Raw genomic sequence first — 14,734 nt, 5'->3', positions numbered from 1 at the left:
ACTGATGAACGAAATGTTCCTAAGCACATTCTAACCGGGTGTGTGGCTTCTTATCCTAATATAGTACATCTAACGTTACTAGTAATTACCGGATATGGCTCGTTCGTTCAATCGAAGCATATACTGACAGTTAAGACAGTTAACAAAACGTCCTTGATTAGCAAACTAGAGTAGAGTAGAGTCTTCATAAACTAAAGGCATGCAGAAACTAAAACGAGACAGCGGAGAATGTTACTCAGGATACGTTTCTACCATCTGTTCCTACTTACCATTTACAAGTTATATGGATGTCATCCCTCAGAAAAAATGGGCAAAAATGAGAGCTTTGTCAAATCATGGGGTCGCTTCGAGTTCACCAAGGTGCCGCGGGTCCACTGAGATATCAGTTTTTAGATATATAAAAGATCATGATAAGCATACATTTTCAATGTACGGCATATATTTTCTCATTTACATCTTCCTCTTTCTCGGTAATGGGGGGGGGGGTCACTGGGTGTAAGCGCGGATGTCATCCATATAATCAAGGCAGTGTGTCTTCACGTATAAACTTCCCACGACAAGGGCTGTTGACAGGAAGGAGGTGGGGAGGGGGGGGGGGGGGGTGCGGGGGTTGTTCGTGTTGATTTGAAAAACAGACCCCGTACAGAGGCACGGAGGATCCTGACAATAACACAGCTCATACCAAAATCTCTAGGCTACTACCGTCGGAATATTGAGTAAATGATAACACAATATACGCCTTAAACATCATGATTTAATTTTTCTATAGCTAAAATATAGCTGCTCACCTTTACGACGATCTCCAAGGTTCTTTTTGGGCGTATCATTTTGACTCGACCAAAATGCATCCAGCTCCCTCCACGTCTTAACGAAGTCAGCATCCTTCTCTGCATCTGTATCTGTCTCACATCCACGGAACTGCTCGCAGAGCTGATTTTCCTCCACAACGAACATCTCCCTTTTGACGTAGTACAGATACTTGTACTTGGCCTTACTGCTTCTTTCGGGCTATGAAAAAACAAAACACTTGTCAATATCTAGTCTAGTGGTTATGAGTCGACCCCACAGTAGAACCTATGATGTTGTTGTTTTTTTGCAAATAATAGTACTTTCATAGGACAGACAGGTGATATTGTAATATAGACGACAGAAAAAACTACGCATCACAACTTGAAACAAAATGAGCCTGAAAAAGTATACTTACATGTATCACCATTGTTCCAACCCTGCTTGACTTGCCTATATTCTTAACGGGTCTTCCTCCTACAAACCCGTCATCACCCGCAACGCGCGCGTACACGTCTCCGTCAAGAACTTCGAACCACCATACTTGATCCTTGTAATCGTGAGCCTTGACTAGTAGGTCTTTACCCTCCATCGAATGTGGACGGACGAGGACAGTTACTGTTCTTTGAACGAAAGCTTTTCGGCAAGTGTACTAGCAAACGATCAGGGACTTCACGTGTACTAACTAGTAGACGAGTGTGGCTTCACTTGAAATGAGGTCACGGCCTTATCTCTACCATCAGGTCTGGAAAACGTGCATGCCTCAGCTGACGAAATCATCGTGCGGAAACACGGCCTATCACACGAAAGGCGATATCTCTCAAAACGACTTTCCGACAAGATTGATGACACCAGTATCTAAGCCATTAATTACTAGTACATTCCACCAAAGATGCCCCTTATCGAGTGTTCTCAGCGTTTTTATGTTTGTTTTCAAGACATGTTCAGCTTTTCAAGCGCAGAAAGCAGGCTAAATAATAACATTTCTATACGGGAGACATATACATTCTAATCTTCTAATTGTTTGCGTCGCAAGACCGACGTCTCAATACAGAACATCGATGTGTGTGTCATGTGTATGTGTGGTAGATATGGATTGTTATCAGGAAGATGTGCATTCTTCTACGAGTGTATGTTGGACATTGGGTTCGGGTTCGGGTGGGGATGTGGCTTTGTACTTTCCCCTGCTTTCTCAAGTTTCTGGGAGTACGCGTTTTTAAGCGAAATAACTTGAACGACCGAGCCAGGTAGAACACCCCTTAGAGAACCCGTCAGAGACTTTTGATTAGGTAATAGAAATTTCTCCAATGTCACTTTTGGTACAAATTATCCGCATCACGATTTTGCAAATAATGATGCTTTTATTTGGGTAATAGCTAATCGAGAACAAAATATCTAGAACTAAAGAGATAAATGGAATTGAGGACCACCTGAGAAGGCTATTAGTCCCTTTTCAAACCCATTTAAATGCTTAAATATGAAAACATTAAATAGAGTAGATTTCTACTCTTTCGTTCTCTTGTTGCTAACAGCTGCAAATAATATCAACGCATAACGCTGACCGTCGGGCAAGTAACCCGTGAAATCGACCGGCGCCAGGCCACAGGGCCTTGTGTCTGTACTCTCATGACTCTCATGAGACCCTGTTGTGACTCACCGCCTTCCCATCAGTCGAGTTTATTTTGACAACCCTAGACTGACTTCACTGAGGTCGTGGGTCATGAGTGAGTGGGTGTGAGACTGACTTCACTTGTAATTTTCACTTGAAAACTCGCGATGTCTCTTCTGTGGTTCTGCCTATTTTTGTGGGCTGGTTCTGCCTTGTCCAGCCAAGGCAAAGAACACCCACAGATCACTGCAAGCCGGGCGAACGTTACAACATTCCTCCCGTCAGCGCCGTCTGCATCGTCTTACATTTCAGGCGGGTTTGGTGGCTATCACGATCCGCCAGATGATCCAGGATTACCGCGTCGTGGATTTTTCCTCTACGGAGCCGGAGAGGAGTGCATGATCGAAGCATTTTATACCCTTCTCGATGTCACACGGACCATAATTCAGTTTATGGACATGTTTTGGGAGCTGTTGCTTTCTACCTGGCGTTTCATTTTCCGTTGCACTCTTTTACTGTTCTCCCTGACTCTACCAAGTTCCCCCTGCCCTCCTGTTCAATCAAGTGATGGGGAGTTCGTGATCAATGTACGTTCACCCAACGGACCGGTTTTTCAAATCCAGGTTAACGAACTAGACTCTGTCGACCAAGTTTATGAAAACATATCAGATGTCACAGGGATGCCGAAGACAGCGTTCAAGATATTCAAGACCGGCAAAAAGGTAACGTTTCAATATTTATAACTCATATCGATTTTGTTAGGTTTGTATCTGTAAGGCCCTGCCCTAGAGATAATGTGCTAACTGATTGTGGTGGCGGTAGCCTGTATCCAAACCTACTTTAGCTCCCGGGTCCCGTGTCAGATTTTGTGGCACTGACAATAGCAAGCCCGCGGTACGTCTGGGCGGAACGAGCCATACACGTTGGGGGGCGTGTGGATTTATACCCAGTGTAATGTTCTACATTCTGCAAATTTCAGAGCTACTAATGAGACGCTGTTGATGTGATAAAGGCTGAGAAGTAGGCATAGCATTTTCTGAACATAATGTCTAAAAGACGATTTTCATTCCTTCACATTCCTATCGTTCCCATGATCCCCACCTGCTTGCGAGATGGTACGGTCCTTCGATGTTTAAATCACTATTGTTTATATTCACGACTCATTATACCTTTATACTATATCTTAGTTAATAGTGGTTAAGTGACTTCCCCAGTGAAAATACGTTTCCAACGATGATAAAACAACATAGGATTCCAACTATGGAATCATAATGTTTACCTTCCCTAAAGAAAACGACAGAAACGCAAACATGGTCTCGCTTTTGCAGGTCAAGGCACTAATTGTAAGCCGACTAGCTTAAATTTGTATGTTTGCATGGTGTGCATTAAGATACTGCCTGCGCCGCACAGCGAAGTCAATAGCATATCATCCCCTATCATTGAATGTCCACTCGGGGTCATGACGCACCACTGGTGATGTGTAAAGATAGGGACACGACACCGCCATGAACTGATTCAGGATTTAATTTCCTACGACAGGATGTATCTTCTCAATCTCGTTGTTTCTTTGCGTGTGGCAAAGGCGTGCATGAAGACGAAACCATTATTTTTATAATTCAAAAGCGACAGCAAGAAAGGGAAGATATTTTAAAGTCTTTCAAATCTTGCTGTCGCTTAAAAGTACAAACGAAGCTTTTGTTGTAAGATTCTAATTCTTCTCATGACAGGTAAAAGGCAGTTTCTCACTGACAAAAAAATATCAAGTTGTCAGATAATGTCCCAAATGTTTGAACGTTTTGCTGAAGTGTCAAAACTAGATTTGAAGCGGCACCCTTTAATGATTTTATGAAATATTGTCATCAAGTTGCCATTTTCCATTGTTTTCTAACGATTCTAGGGGTCCTTTTTCTCCTGGTTAGAATGAGATATTTTTCATGTGATGATTCAGTCGACTAGCATGGTTTTGATTGTCACAAGTACAAAGACCAAACAATTGTTTCTGAATTGCCTTCTGCAGCTGTAACACCACTATAAACCGGCGAGCCATCCATTCATACTTCCTCAGCTGAATCTTCATTGAAGTGTCCATAATATGCATTTGTGTACATTTCAGGTTTGTCATCCCTGTCAGGTTGCAGATGGTGGTTTGATAGAGATTGCCATTCCATTACTGGGAGGAATTAGAACTAGGACCACGACCAAACCATCCCCGCAGGTATTCAAAGATTCTTGCATTTTCATGAGGTTAATATAGCTCATATCTATTTACATGTAGTTTATAGGTCGTAGTTATCTCATGCATAATCTGTCGTCAGGAAACTAACTGATCATAATCACAGACTAGTGCCGCGCGCAAAATGTATGCCATATGTAGACAGTGTCAGTTTGCTGCAAAAGATGCAAATAGATTCCGTCAATTGAAAACAAACATCGGTAAACGCACACAGTTTCGTAACCGTTTTTTTTTCGGTTCCGGATCACAGTGTTCCATGTCCGATCCGAAGACTAAAGGATCCGAGGCCATTTTTTGGCAGTATAAAACTGACTAGAGCGGTCAACGAATTTCTCAGATGAAGAACGAATATGTTTACACTATCTGTCTTTTTTTCAGTTTGCATGATATTCCGATTATAAAATCAAGGGTTACAAAAATCCAGGTCGCAGCGAGATCGCAGTGAGAGCGCATTCCTGTGTGGAATGATTCGCATCAATTTTGTGGTTTCCAGAGAATACCGCATGAATGAATGAATGATTTATTGCACAACAATTGCATCAGTGACAATGTATGGCAAATTACAGACAACATGCGAGAATGCCATGCGTGTAATCGTATCGACCTAGCCTCAGTGACCCAGCGCGTCTTTTCTTTAATGGATTAATAAAAGCATACTTAGGCCGCTCTTCAGGTTTTTTTGTTATCGTATATGTCCTATGGGACAAATAGGACGTGACTAACTTTTGCTGAGTGTACATGTACACATTACTATTCTGCATAACCACCCGTCTCACAAAAGTGACAGGGTCATGCGACAATGTTGGAAACGGACGCCGTAAGAAAATGTAAATAGAATCTTGAAAAACGCCATACTGACCCCAAAAGTAAACGTACTTACTATCAAAAAATATGAATAATGGTTCTTTTAGTACTGACACAAGGTATCGTGTTATTTAGACGCTTTCATTTTGAAAAAAAGAAACTGTAACTAAAGGACGAAATCACCCCTTCAAGCCTGAATCATGGCGTGGATATAGGGAAATGATAATGATCATGTGGAAGATAGGTACGCTCCTCCAAAGCGCCCTTTCCCCATAATTAAACCCACGCCCTGGGCATAGCGGGGCGCATTAGCGTGTGTGCGATGCTGGGAAATCCTTAGCCTGGATGCCAGACCCCCAAACTCTGAAATATCTATCGTGTGGGACTATAGATATTTCAGAGTTTGGGGGTCTGGCATCCAGGCTAGGAAATCCTGGGAAAGAGAACGCAGTGTGTGTGAGCATTGCGCAGCGCATGCTGGTGAAATCAAACTGTCTTGGGGACGAGTGTTTTGCCGCGGAGAGTGGCAAAGTAGGGTCCGTGACATAACTCCCCTCAGCGGAATGTAGAGAGGTAATCTTAACACCCTAACAGGACCAACGATAAGGTACTTTGTAAATCTCCGTTTCTTGTAAGAAAACACACTTGAGTAACATTTTACCCCCAAGATAGCAAACTTACGTGTTAGTTAGAAGAAATAACGGTTAACTACCAATGTATTGATCGCCCGTTACGTACTTTATTTTATTTTATTTTATTTTATTCGACTGTAGAAAAGTACAGCCAGGACTACCCAACTAGCCGAAGGCTATTGCGAAGATTAGCCTTGTGTACACAACTACGCGCGGAGGAACAAGGAAAGCACAAGACAAAACAAAAACGACAGCTGTGAGGTCCAGAAGTTTATTTTGTTGAGCTTGAACGGCAGTTGAAGTGACATATTTCTAAGCCCACGATTTAAACCTATGGCTTCTTGATCCTTCTTCACGGCGCTGGGTACGAGCGTGAAAGATAGGCCTGACCTAATATCCAAGTAGATCTATAGGTTGCGAGGACCGTATCCAACTGGCAGATGAGTTTTAGTTGGATACGGTCTTCGCAAGCAGTTTGGTGAAGGTAGAGCCTGGAACTGAAACAGGATGACACTTACGCAACCTATAGATCTGCTTGGAGATTAGGCCTGACCAGCTCTCACGCACTGGTGGAATGTTAAAAAACTCAGCGGGATGCGTCAGCCGGAGTGGCCATCATTTCAACCATGACGAGAATTGGCCAGGAATGGGCAACAACCTTATATTCGGTTACATTTGATTGATATGTCAGGTACTGACGTACACCCGCTTGAAATGCACCCGTTTGTTTAAGTTCCAGACCTTCGTTGCCATGGCAACGGTCGCTATGACCGCTCCCTATGCTTTACTATGGGACTCACTTAGTGCGAAAGTGCCATAGGCGCCAAAGCCGCTCACCCCACCCCCCCCCCTTTTCTGCCGTAACTATCCCTATTCCTAACAAAACCCTACACAGAACGCTACAACATGAACTGCCGATCACTTTTAATCAGAAAAAAGCCGACAGAAGTGTGAATTTGGCTGTATAATGAGCCCAACAAATGGCCCTCCTATAGGCCTTGTACGGGGCCTGCCCCAATGCTAGGTGCCGAAGTGCAAAGTTGGAGATTTCTCAGAAACCGTTTGAAAATGTGGTGAAAAAATTGGCAGAGTTTTACATCTTGACTAGTTCTGTTGTATGATCGAAAGAAAATCCAAGGTCGAGTTGGTTCAAGGTCGCAGAACACAGTTTTTATCCAAACCCTTGAAGACCGGGTAGAAAGCTGCATGTGAGAGGCATCCATGTGTAAACTGTGCTGTGTGCTGTAGAAATATGTCGGCTTTTAGACTGTAGGATTTGGAAAGTGGGCCTTTTCCGCATTGTGTATAAATGCGCCATCTTGTGCAACCGCCTCACGGGGTCAAACGGCTGCAGTTCAGTGACCTCTCGCAGAGGGTTGTTTCAAAGTGGGCGTGAGGAGCAGAACACAGTTTTCGGCCTATGGGGATTTCTATAGTTAAGGGCCGCAAGGTGACTAGCTTCGACGCGGTAATAATTATAGTGCGGTGCACTTGAGAAATACTAAAAAAAAAAGGATGCTTGAGTTTAGGACACAACCTAAAAAAAAAAAATTGAAAAAAAAAATTCTGTCGGCGTATCGGCTCCTCACGCCCACTGAACTGCAGCCGTCTGACCCCGTGAGGCGGTTGCACAAGATGGCGCATTTCTACACAAAACACAGTTTTTATCCGCGACCTCAAGGAGGAGAGGGGAACCCGTCCGTAACCGCCAGCCACCTTATGGACATAACCCCCCGGACAGTTTGCGTTAAACAGACTATATTATCCGTACATCCGTAAGAAGGCCTGCTGGAGGCTGACAAACAGCACCCCTGTGGAGATAAGTCATTGATGAGGTGATAAGCTCAATCTCTTTTGAGTGGCTGTCCACACAATCTCAATGGCTCAACTGAAGTGTTGTAACCCCGATGGTGGCGCGTGCAGTTACGCCCTCCTCATTAGCACGTGTTGAAAATGGGTCACATACACCCCCTTTCCACTAGGGCGGCGACCTCGCTGCGATCCTGCTGCGACTTATTTCACAGAAAAAAATCTTTATTGATAATATAAATCACAGCAACCCCAGATAGTATGCCGTTTGCCGCTTTTTAGAGGTAACGTTACGTCATCACGCTCAGTCTATTACATGATTACATAGGCGATATCCAAATGTACCGCCGGTGTAATTTAATGTATCCTAGCTGAACACCCCTAGCCTGAGTGTCATCCTCTTTAGTTTCAGGCTCTACATTCATGTCTAACAATAGTTAATACTAACTGATCGTTCTTTCCCTTCTAGAATTAGAGGCCAACCTCAGATGTACTCTTTGAATGTATACAACTACAACAAATACATATGTATCTATATGAGATCAACAATGGTCGCAATGTCGTTGTCATCCCATCAAGCTAGTGGGCTCGTTTCTATTATTGCTCTGCCAAAACTAAGCAGCTTAGTCTATAATTTCCTTAGTCGATACTTCTTATTCGGAGAGTACAAATTCATAGCCTGGGTGCCATCCTATTTCAACCGGGGGCTTCTTCATTCGCTACCCTAAGAAAAAAACCGAAAACAACCAGAAAACAACTCGAAGACAACACGAAAACAAGATGCTGTGAACCTCAGACGGTAACTGCCGATTGGGCCTTCTGGTGGCCAACTTTGTAAGTGCAGCAGAATTTCTATACTGGGTTTGGTATCTTTGGTCCTGGACATGCCGTGATCTTGATTTTTGGTGTCAGATAGTCGATAAGTGGTTAAGCAAGGTTGAAGTGATGTAGGTGATCATCTGGGTGTGTCCCCTAGAAGCTCGCTTTGGAACTACAGGAGCATTTGTGTAAAACACTGTAAAGGGGGATACCTGATCAACAGATTTCTCATGATAATATAAAACATGCAGTTAGCTTAGGCTGAGACATGCACAATGCGAATTAGGACTAGCCTACATAGCAGGCTCTCCGTGCCTTTTTTTTTCGATTTACAAGACACCTTTGCTGATGACTTCTTTTCGAACTGGGTCGTTTGTGCAGCCAGCCCGTTACCATTTGGCCGCGCCCATAACAATCTTGCTTTCTACCTTAAGCGTCAAAGTTTGTGATTAATAAGGTTTGAACATTAAAAGTAAATGATGTCGGCCATCGCCCTGTATAAACTGACGTTTCAATATTCGGGGAGCGGTGGACGAAATACTAGTTGCAAGGACTTGGAGAAACGTGATTGTCGAAAGGCTCGAGCTCCCTGTGGAATGGCATTATTTGAAAGTAAGCACGAGATAAGAAAATTTAATCTGGAAGTACGACAGATACCCGACTAGCACCTAGGATATCGCGTTCATATAATACACCGCAAACTACGCTCAAAACAAGTGCGACTGCTGGAAATGTGTTGTTGCGCCGTTGTTTTTGGTTATTTTCGAGTTATTTTTGGTTGTTCTTGAGTTGTTTTCGGTTGTTTTCGAGTGTTTTCGCTAATTAGAGAGACCTAATTAAAGTGCATCAGAGCCAAGTCCTGAACCTTTGTAACTTCAATTTTCAGAGCAATGCCTCTTCCGAACATGGAACTGGGGATTCGATGCTTCATGACGAGGAGATTTGTGACTGTGGAGGCGCTTGCAACTGCCACACTTTCACGTCAAGCAAAGGAGAGAACTGTGATCTTCCAGCGGGTAACATCAAAGGTGCTGTGCGTTCAAAACGTTCAGTTCCTGACGATGTGCCATCTTGGGTGAGGTCCAAAAGGAATCAGAACTCTTTACAGGGCCGTGATGGACCGATGCCCCGCGCAGTACGATTCTCCCAAGCGTCATCTGCACACTTTGTATCGTCCCGTCTACGGCCAGTGCCCCGATCCCCTGCAATCGCTGGATCGTCCCCACTGCGGCCGTTGCCCTGTTCTCCTGTGATCAATGGATCGTCCCCACTGCAGCCGTTGCCCTATTCTCCTGTGATCACTGGATCGTCCCCACTGCGGCCTTTGCCCTGTTCTCCTGTGATCAATGGATCGTCCCCACTGCGGCCTTTGCCCTGTTCTCCTGTGATCAATGGATCGTCCCCACTGCGGCCGTTGCCCTGTTCTCCTGTGATCAATGGATCGTCCCCACTGCGGCCGTTGCGCTGTTCTCCTGTGATCAATGGATCGTCCCCACTGCGGCCGTTGCCCTGTTCTCCTGTGATCAATGGATCGTCCCCACTGCGGCCGTTGCGCTGTTCTCCTGTGATCAATGGATCGTCCCCACTGCGGCCGTTGCCCTGTTCTCCTGTGATCAATGGATCGTCCCCACTGCGGCCTTTGGCCTGTTCGCCTGTGATCGCTGGATCGTCCCCACTGCGACCTTTGCCCTGTTCGCCTGCGTTCTCTCCTATCCATCCTTCACAGTCGGACACAAATAAACAATTGAACGATGTGTTTGCTTTCAATGAGCCTGACACACCATACTCCCCTATCATACTGTCTCCGCGCAGTCAACAACAAGAAGAAGACGACGACGACGCGTCCAGTATTCATTCAACTTCCACTGAAGATATCGAAGACTTCTCAGCCTCAGATATGGAGTCTACTTATTCAGATCATTTGGACAGCTCGTACTTTGCAGAACCTCAAATTAGGCCCAGACCCTTGAAAAGTTGTACTACAAATCTGGAGAAGAGGAGCAAACTCCTAACGCGGGCAATACAGTCGACCACGTTACGAAAGGTTATTGCGATGGACCCCTGTTGTAAAAAGAAGTGTTCTGCCATGTATTCAAAATCAACTATAAAGAATAAAAGGACGGACTACTTCAGTGCACCATCGAGGAATGAGTGGATTAAACAAAAACTTGGAAGCTTTCAGGTCGGGAGTGAGAAACGGGTTTTCCAATTCAAGGTAGATGGCACTGAAGTATGTAGAGAGGGGTGGTGTCGAATTTATGGCATTAATAAAAACGCGTACTACAGGGAGTTAAAAAACTTCAGGATGGGGCTGGAGTGGGCCGGACTTCGACGGGGCAGGTCTCTGTCCAGTGAGGGCGTAAGAGTCTCTGTCTGGTTTGGTTACTATGTCGGCAGTCATGCGGACATTATGCCGCACAAGGAGGAGTTGTGGTTGCCTTACAAGACCAGGAAAATAGAAATATACAATAAGTACGCAGAAGAACGCGAGGATAGCTTGGAGCCCTACTGTTGCCTACAATCATTCCTAAACATGTGGAAGACCTTCTACCCCCACGTCGCCATAAAGAAGGTACGATTCGGATTCTAGGAAGATGATTTACAAAACCGTATTCACTTGCATGGCAGTTCTGACATATATAATGCAGAGTATGTTTATAATTAAGTTCTCCACTGATTAGTCATACAATGGCAACATTCGTCATTGAAAAGCCGAGGCTCGACAACGAAACACAACTGTTGCTTTGTTAAATTTGTCAGTTACAAATTTAAACAAATGCACAGGAAATAACCAAAGAGACACCAAAGCTCATAGAAATAGGTAGAACTGCTCTCTAGATGCCACCTATAGCTACAGAAAACAAGGCGATTTGGTAGGGACAGAAAATACGTGTAAACTACAAGAGTTACTTCCTGTAGCCCTTTATATCAGCTATTAAAGAATGCTTGATGTGAGATGATTAACATGCTAATGATGATTTTTAGTATAATCATCTTCATTTTCTTTAAACAGTGCAGTCTCTTTACAAAGTGCACGATCTGTGTGCGTCTGGGACGGGACCTCTCAAGAACAAGGGATCCTGTGAAGAGAAAGGAAATCAAGGACAAGAGACGGGAGCACGATATCAGACAAATGTAACTTCTATCATTGGCTTTCCTAGTTTTATAGAAAAGATAATATGCCGCAGTTCGTTTATATACATGCATTGACAATGTTTCGTTTTTTGGGGGGGTTCTAAATCCTAAGGTTTGAGTGGGCACAGAAAGATTAACGTTGTAACTGTAATTTAACATCTTACACAGCTACTGATCATAGTCTTAGAGGCTTTGGGTGTATTATTTCATGTATAACTTAAAGGGGTTTTATATTTCAACCTTTGTAGGGCTGAGCGAGCGGTGTACTATCAGCGGCGAGAAGTGTCAAGAAAAGAGCCTGACAAGTATCTCAGTCTTATAGTCGATGGTGAGAAAAGTCTCCTTCTGCATTATCCCTTTCAAATACGTCGCCAGATCTGTCCTTGTCATTCATTGGGCTTAGCTAGGTGTTGTTATTAGCGCTGTGTCCTCCGAGCCAATTATCTTGATATGTCAAACATATATCACACTTGTAACTAAGGATACATGTGACATTTCTATGAGTTACTGTCAAATGGTTTTGTTATAAGTCTAAATTATATACATGAAGCTATAGGCTAATACTAAGATCAGTTTCTTGCCAACAGTTTCTCCCTGTTTAGAAGCCTATAATTGAGCCGATCTAAAAATAGCTGTTCCTTGCTGTTCCACAGCAATGTTTTAGGTTGAAAACGATGATTTGAATGTAAAAAATGTTTCTATTCAAACTTCAATGTATGAATGTATGATGGTTATATTTAGAATTGTGCAGTTAAACGTAATCGGGCATATGATGCAACATAGTATTATGTTATCTTATTTTATTTCGTGTTGTAAGAACATGTGATTTGAAGAAATGATGTGTTCATATATCACGGTAAGTGCAAAAAAAGAATGCAATGTTGCCTGATATGCCTGCCTTCAACTACGTGATCTAAGAGTATTTCTGAATTTTGGTATCAAATACACATCCTTTGTGAACTCGAAAATTCATGTTAGCGCACGCAAAAAAAAAAAAATCGAATTGACGGCGAATGTAAAAAAACCTCAGTTGAACACACGGGAAAGTTTATGACATGCTACAAGCTACGAAAAAATTATATTGTTGTTTGTGGCATTTATGGACGTGTTTTTGTCGGGAAACCCAGTCAACAATTGATTTTGTATTCATACAGGAATGGACCAGGCCAAGACGTTCCTACCGCATTTCGTTGGAGACAAGTCAAAGGTACGAAGGAAACAGTGTTTTTCTTAATCCATTGCAGTAATGCTACCTGAACTATGGTCTATGGTCTATTCTGGACTATCAAAAGGGGGCAGATATGGTTTTATTTCTGTAGCTGATGAAACGAATAATGGCAAAAATGATGATATCAGCTTAGTTATTCACTGTCACATTCTTTGTCCAAGGACCTGACTACTGTAGATCAGATGAAAGTCCACGTGTCGGGAATCATGAGCCACGGTCACGGACTACGATCAACATACATCGATTTCTTCGAATACCCCCACGACTCTAACCTGACATTGAATCTCCTGTTAAAGCTGCTGAGAAGACTTTCAAAGGTGAGAGTTTTCTAGTCTTCTATTTTCTGTTGCACAGTGTGAGTCTACATGGCTTTATTGAATGAATCCGATTTGCACAAATTATTCCCTGACATTCATATTTGTTTTTCTCAGGAAAACCCGTTGCCTCCAATTCTCTTCATCCAAGCGGATAACTGTTACAGGTACCGTGCGTCTTAACTTTTCGAAGAACTAACAGTAAGTAACATACACACATTCTACAACGTTGATATTCGTTAAATGTAGAAGGGGAGAATCCCACATGAGAGCAATTGTCTTTCATCATTCCCCTTTCCTGTCGGTAGGTTGGCGTCGTCACTGCGTCCTTAACTTGATTTGTGTTACCCTTGACTTGGGTCCCCCGAAAGTGCGAAATGGAACGAAATGGAACGAAATGGAACGAAATGGAACGAAATGGAACGAAATGAAACGAAATGGAACGAAATGGAACGAAATGGAACGAAATGGAACGAACGAAAACATATGTAACATTATGAAATGAAATACCAGTAGATAGCGAAATATAAGGAACGTTGTAACATTCACAGTAGACGGGAACAGGAAACAAATACATAATATAACGTGTTTTATTTCTTTAATCTATTTGATAATAGTAAATATAAAGTTTTACCGCGTTTGTGTGGCTCGACTCTTCCCTGAAAATGGGGGCGCCGCGTGCAAAGAGCTCGGCCGCTCTTCCTTGATTTTACCAAAGATCTGCAAATGAACTGCAAAAAATAGCAGGGAAAACAAGCAAACAAATATCGAAGTAAGGACTAGATTATACAGAAGTTGGTGGTAACATTGCATCTCATGATTCACCAAGAGGGCATGAGGCAAGCGTAATTTCATTATTTGTACAGCGTGTTTGCGTGTTGCAAATGGGGCCCCGCATGCAAATGAACCGCCACTGTTGCCAGCGCACCGTAACTGTGCACGTGGGCGTGCTACCGACAGGTTGAATCAAACTCCGACTTCTCAGTTTTATTTACATACGGTTTTAGTCCATAACTAGTACGTAGCATATGCATATATATATATGCGCAACAACGATTTTATATACACCCAATTGTTCGGCTGGTCGGCTGTCGGAGAATGGACCCCTCCGTTAATGATATGCAAATGCAGCTCTGCGCTGCGTCACCAATGTGACACTTCACACTCCATTCAATCACGGACGTGGATTGGGAGCTACCTCTGGAGACATTTCTGCTTCCTTGCTCACGGCAAAACAAAGGGAGGGTGTGAACGAGCAGGAAATGTATTTCACGGTTCACACAACACGCAAACACGCTGTATGAATAATGAAATTACGCTTTCCTCATGCCCTCTTGGTGAATTATGAGATGCAATGTTACCACC

The 14,734-nt window shown here is 43.3% G+C and overlaps 1 protein-coding gene across 1 annotated transcript; it reads right to left on the bottom strand.

Annotated features, from left to right (window-relative positions):
• Positions 1-9,976: 9,976 nt before the first annotated feature.
• LOC136425895 (polysialoglycoprotein-like) lies at positions 9,977-10,489 on the bottom strand. Its single transcript, XM_066414823.1, has one exon. The coding sequence runs from the start codon at positions 10,487-10,489 to the stop codon at positions 9,977-9,979; it is 513 nt and encodes a 170-aa protein (XP_066270920.1).
• Positions 10,490-14,734: the final 4,245 nt, after the last annotated feature.

This window comes from Branchiostoma lanceolatum, chromosome 19 (genome assembly GCF_035083965.1).
Source record: "Branchiostoma lanceolatum isolate klBraLanc5 chromosome 19, klBraLanc5.hap2, whole genome shotgun sequence".
NCBI classification, from domain to species: domain Eukaryota; kingdom Metazoa; phylum Chordata; class Leptocardii; order Amphioxiformes; family Branchiostomatidae; genus Branchiostoma; species Branchiostoma lanceolatum.
Note: the sequence above shows the minus strand (reverse complement) of the source record. Positions and strands in the feature narration are given on the sequence as shown.

Excerpts from the sequence above, each read along its gene's own strand:
- LOC136425895 (XM_066414823.1), bottom strand. The coding sequence starts at position 10,489 with ATGATAGGGGAGTATGGTGTGTCAGGCTCATTGAAAGCAAACACATCG.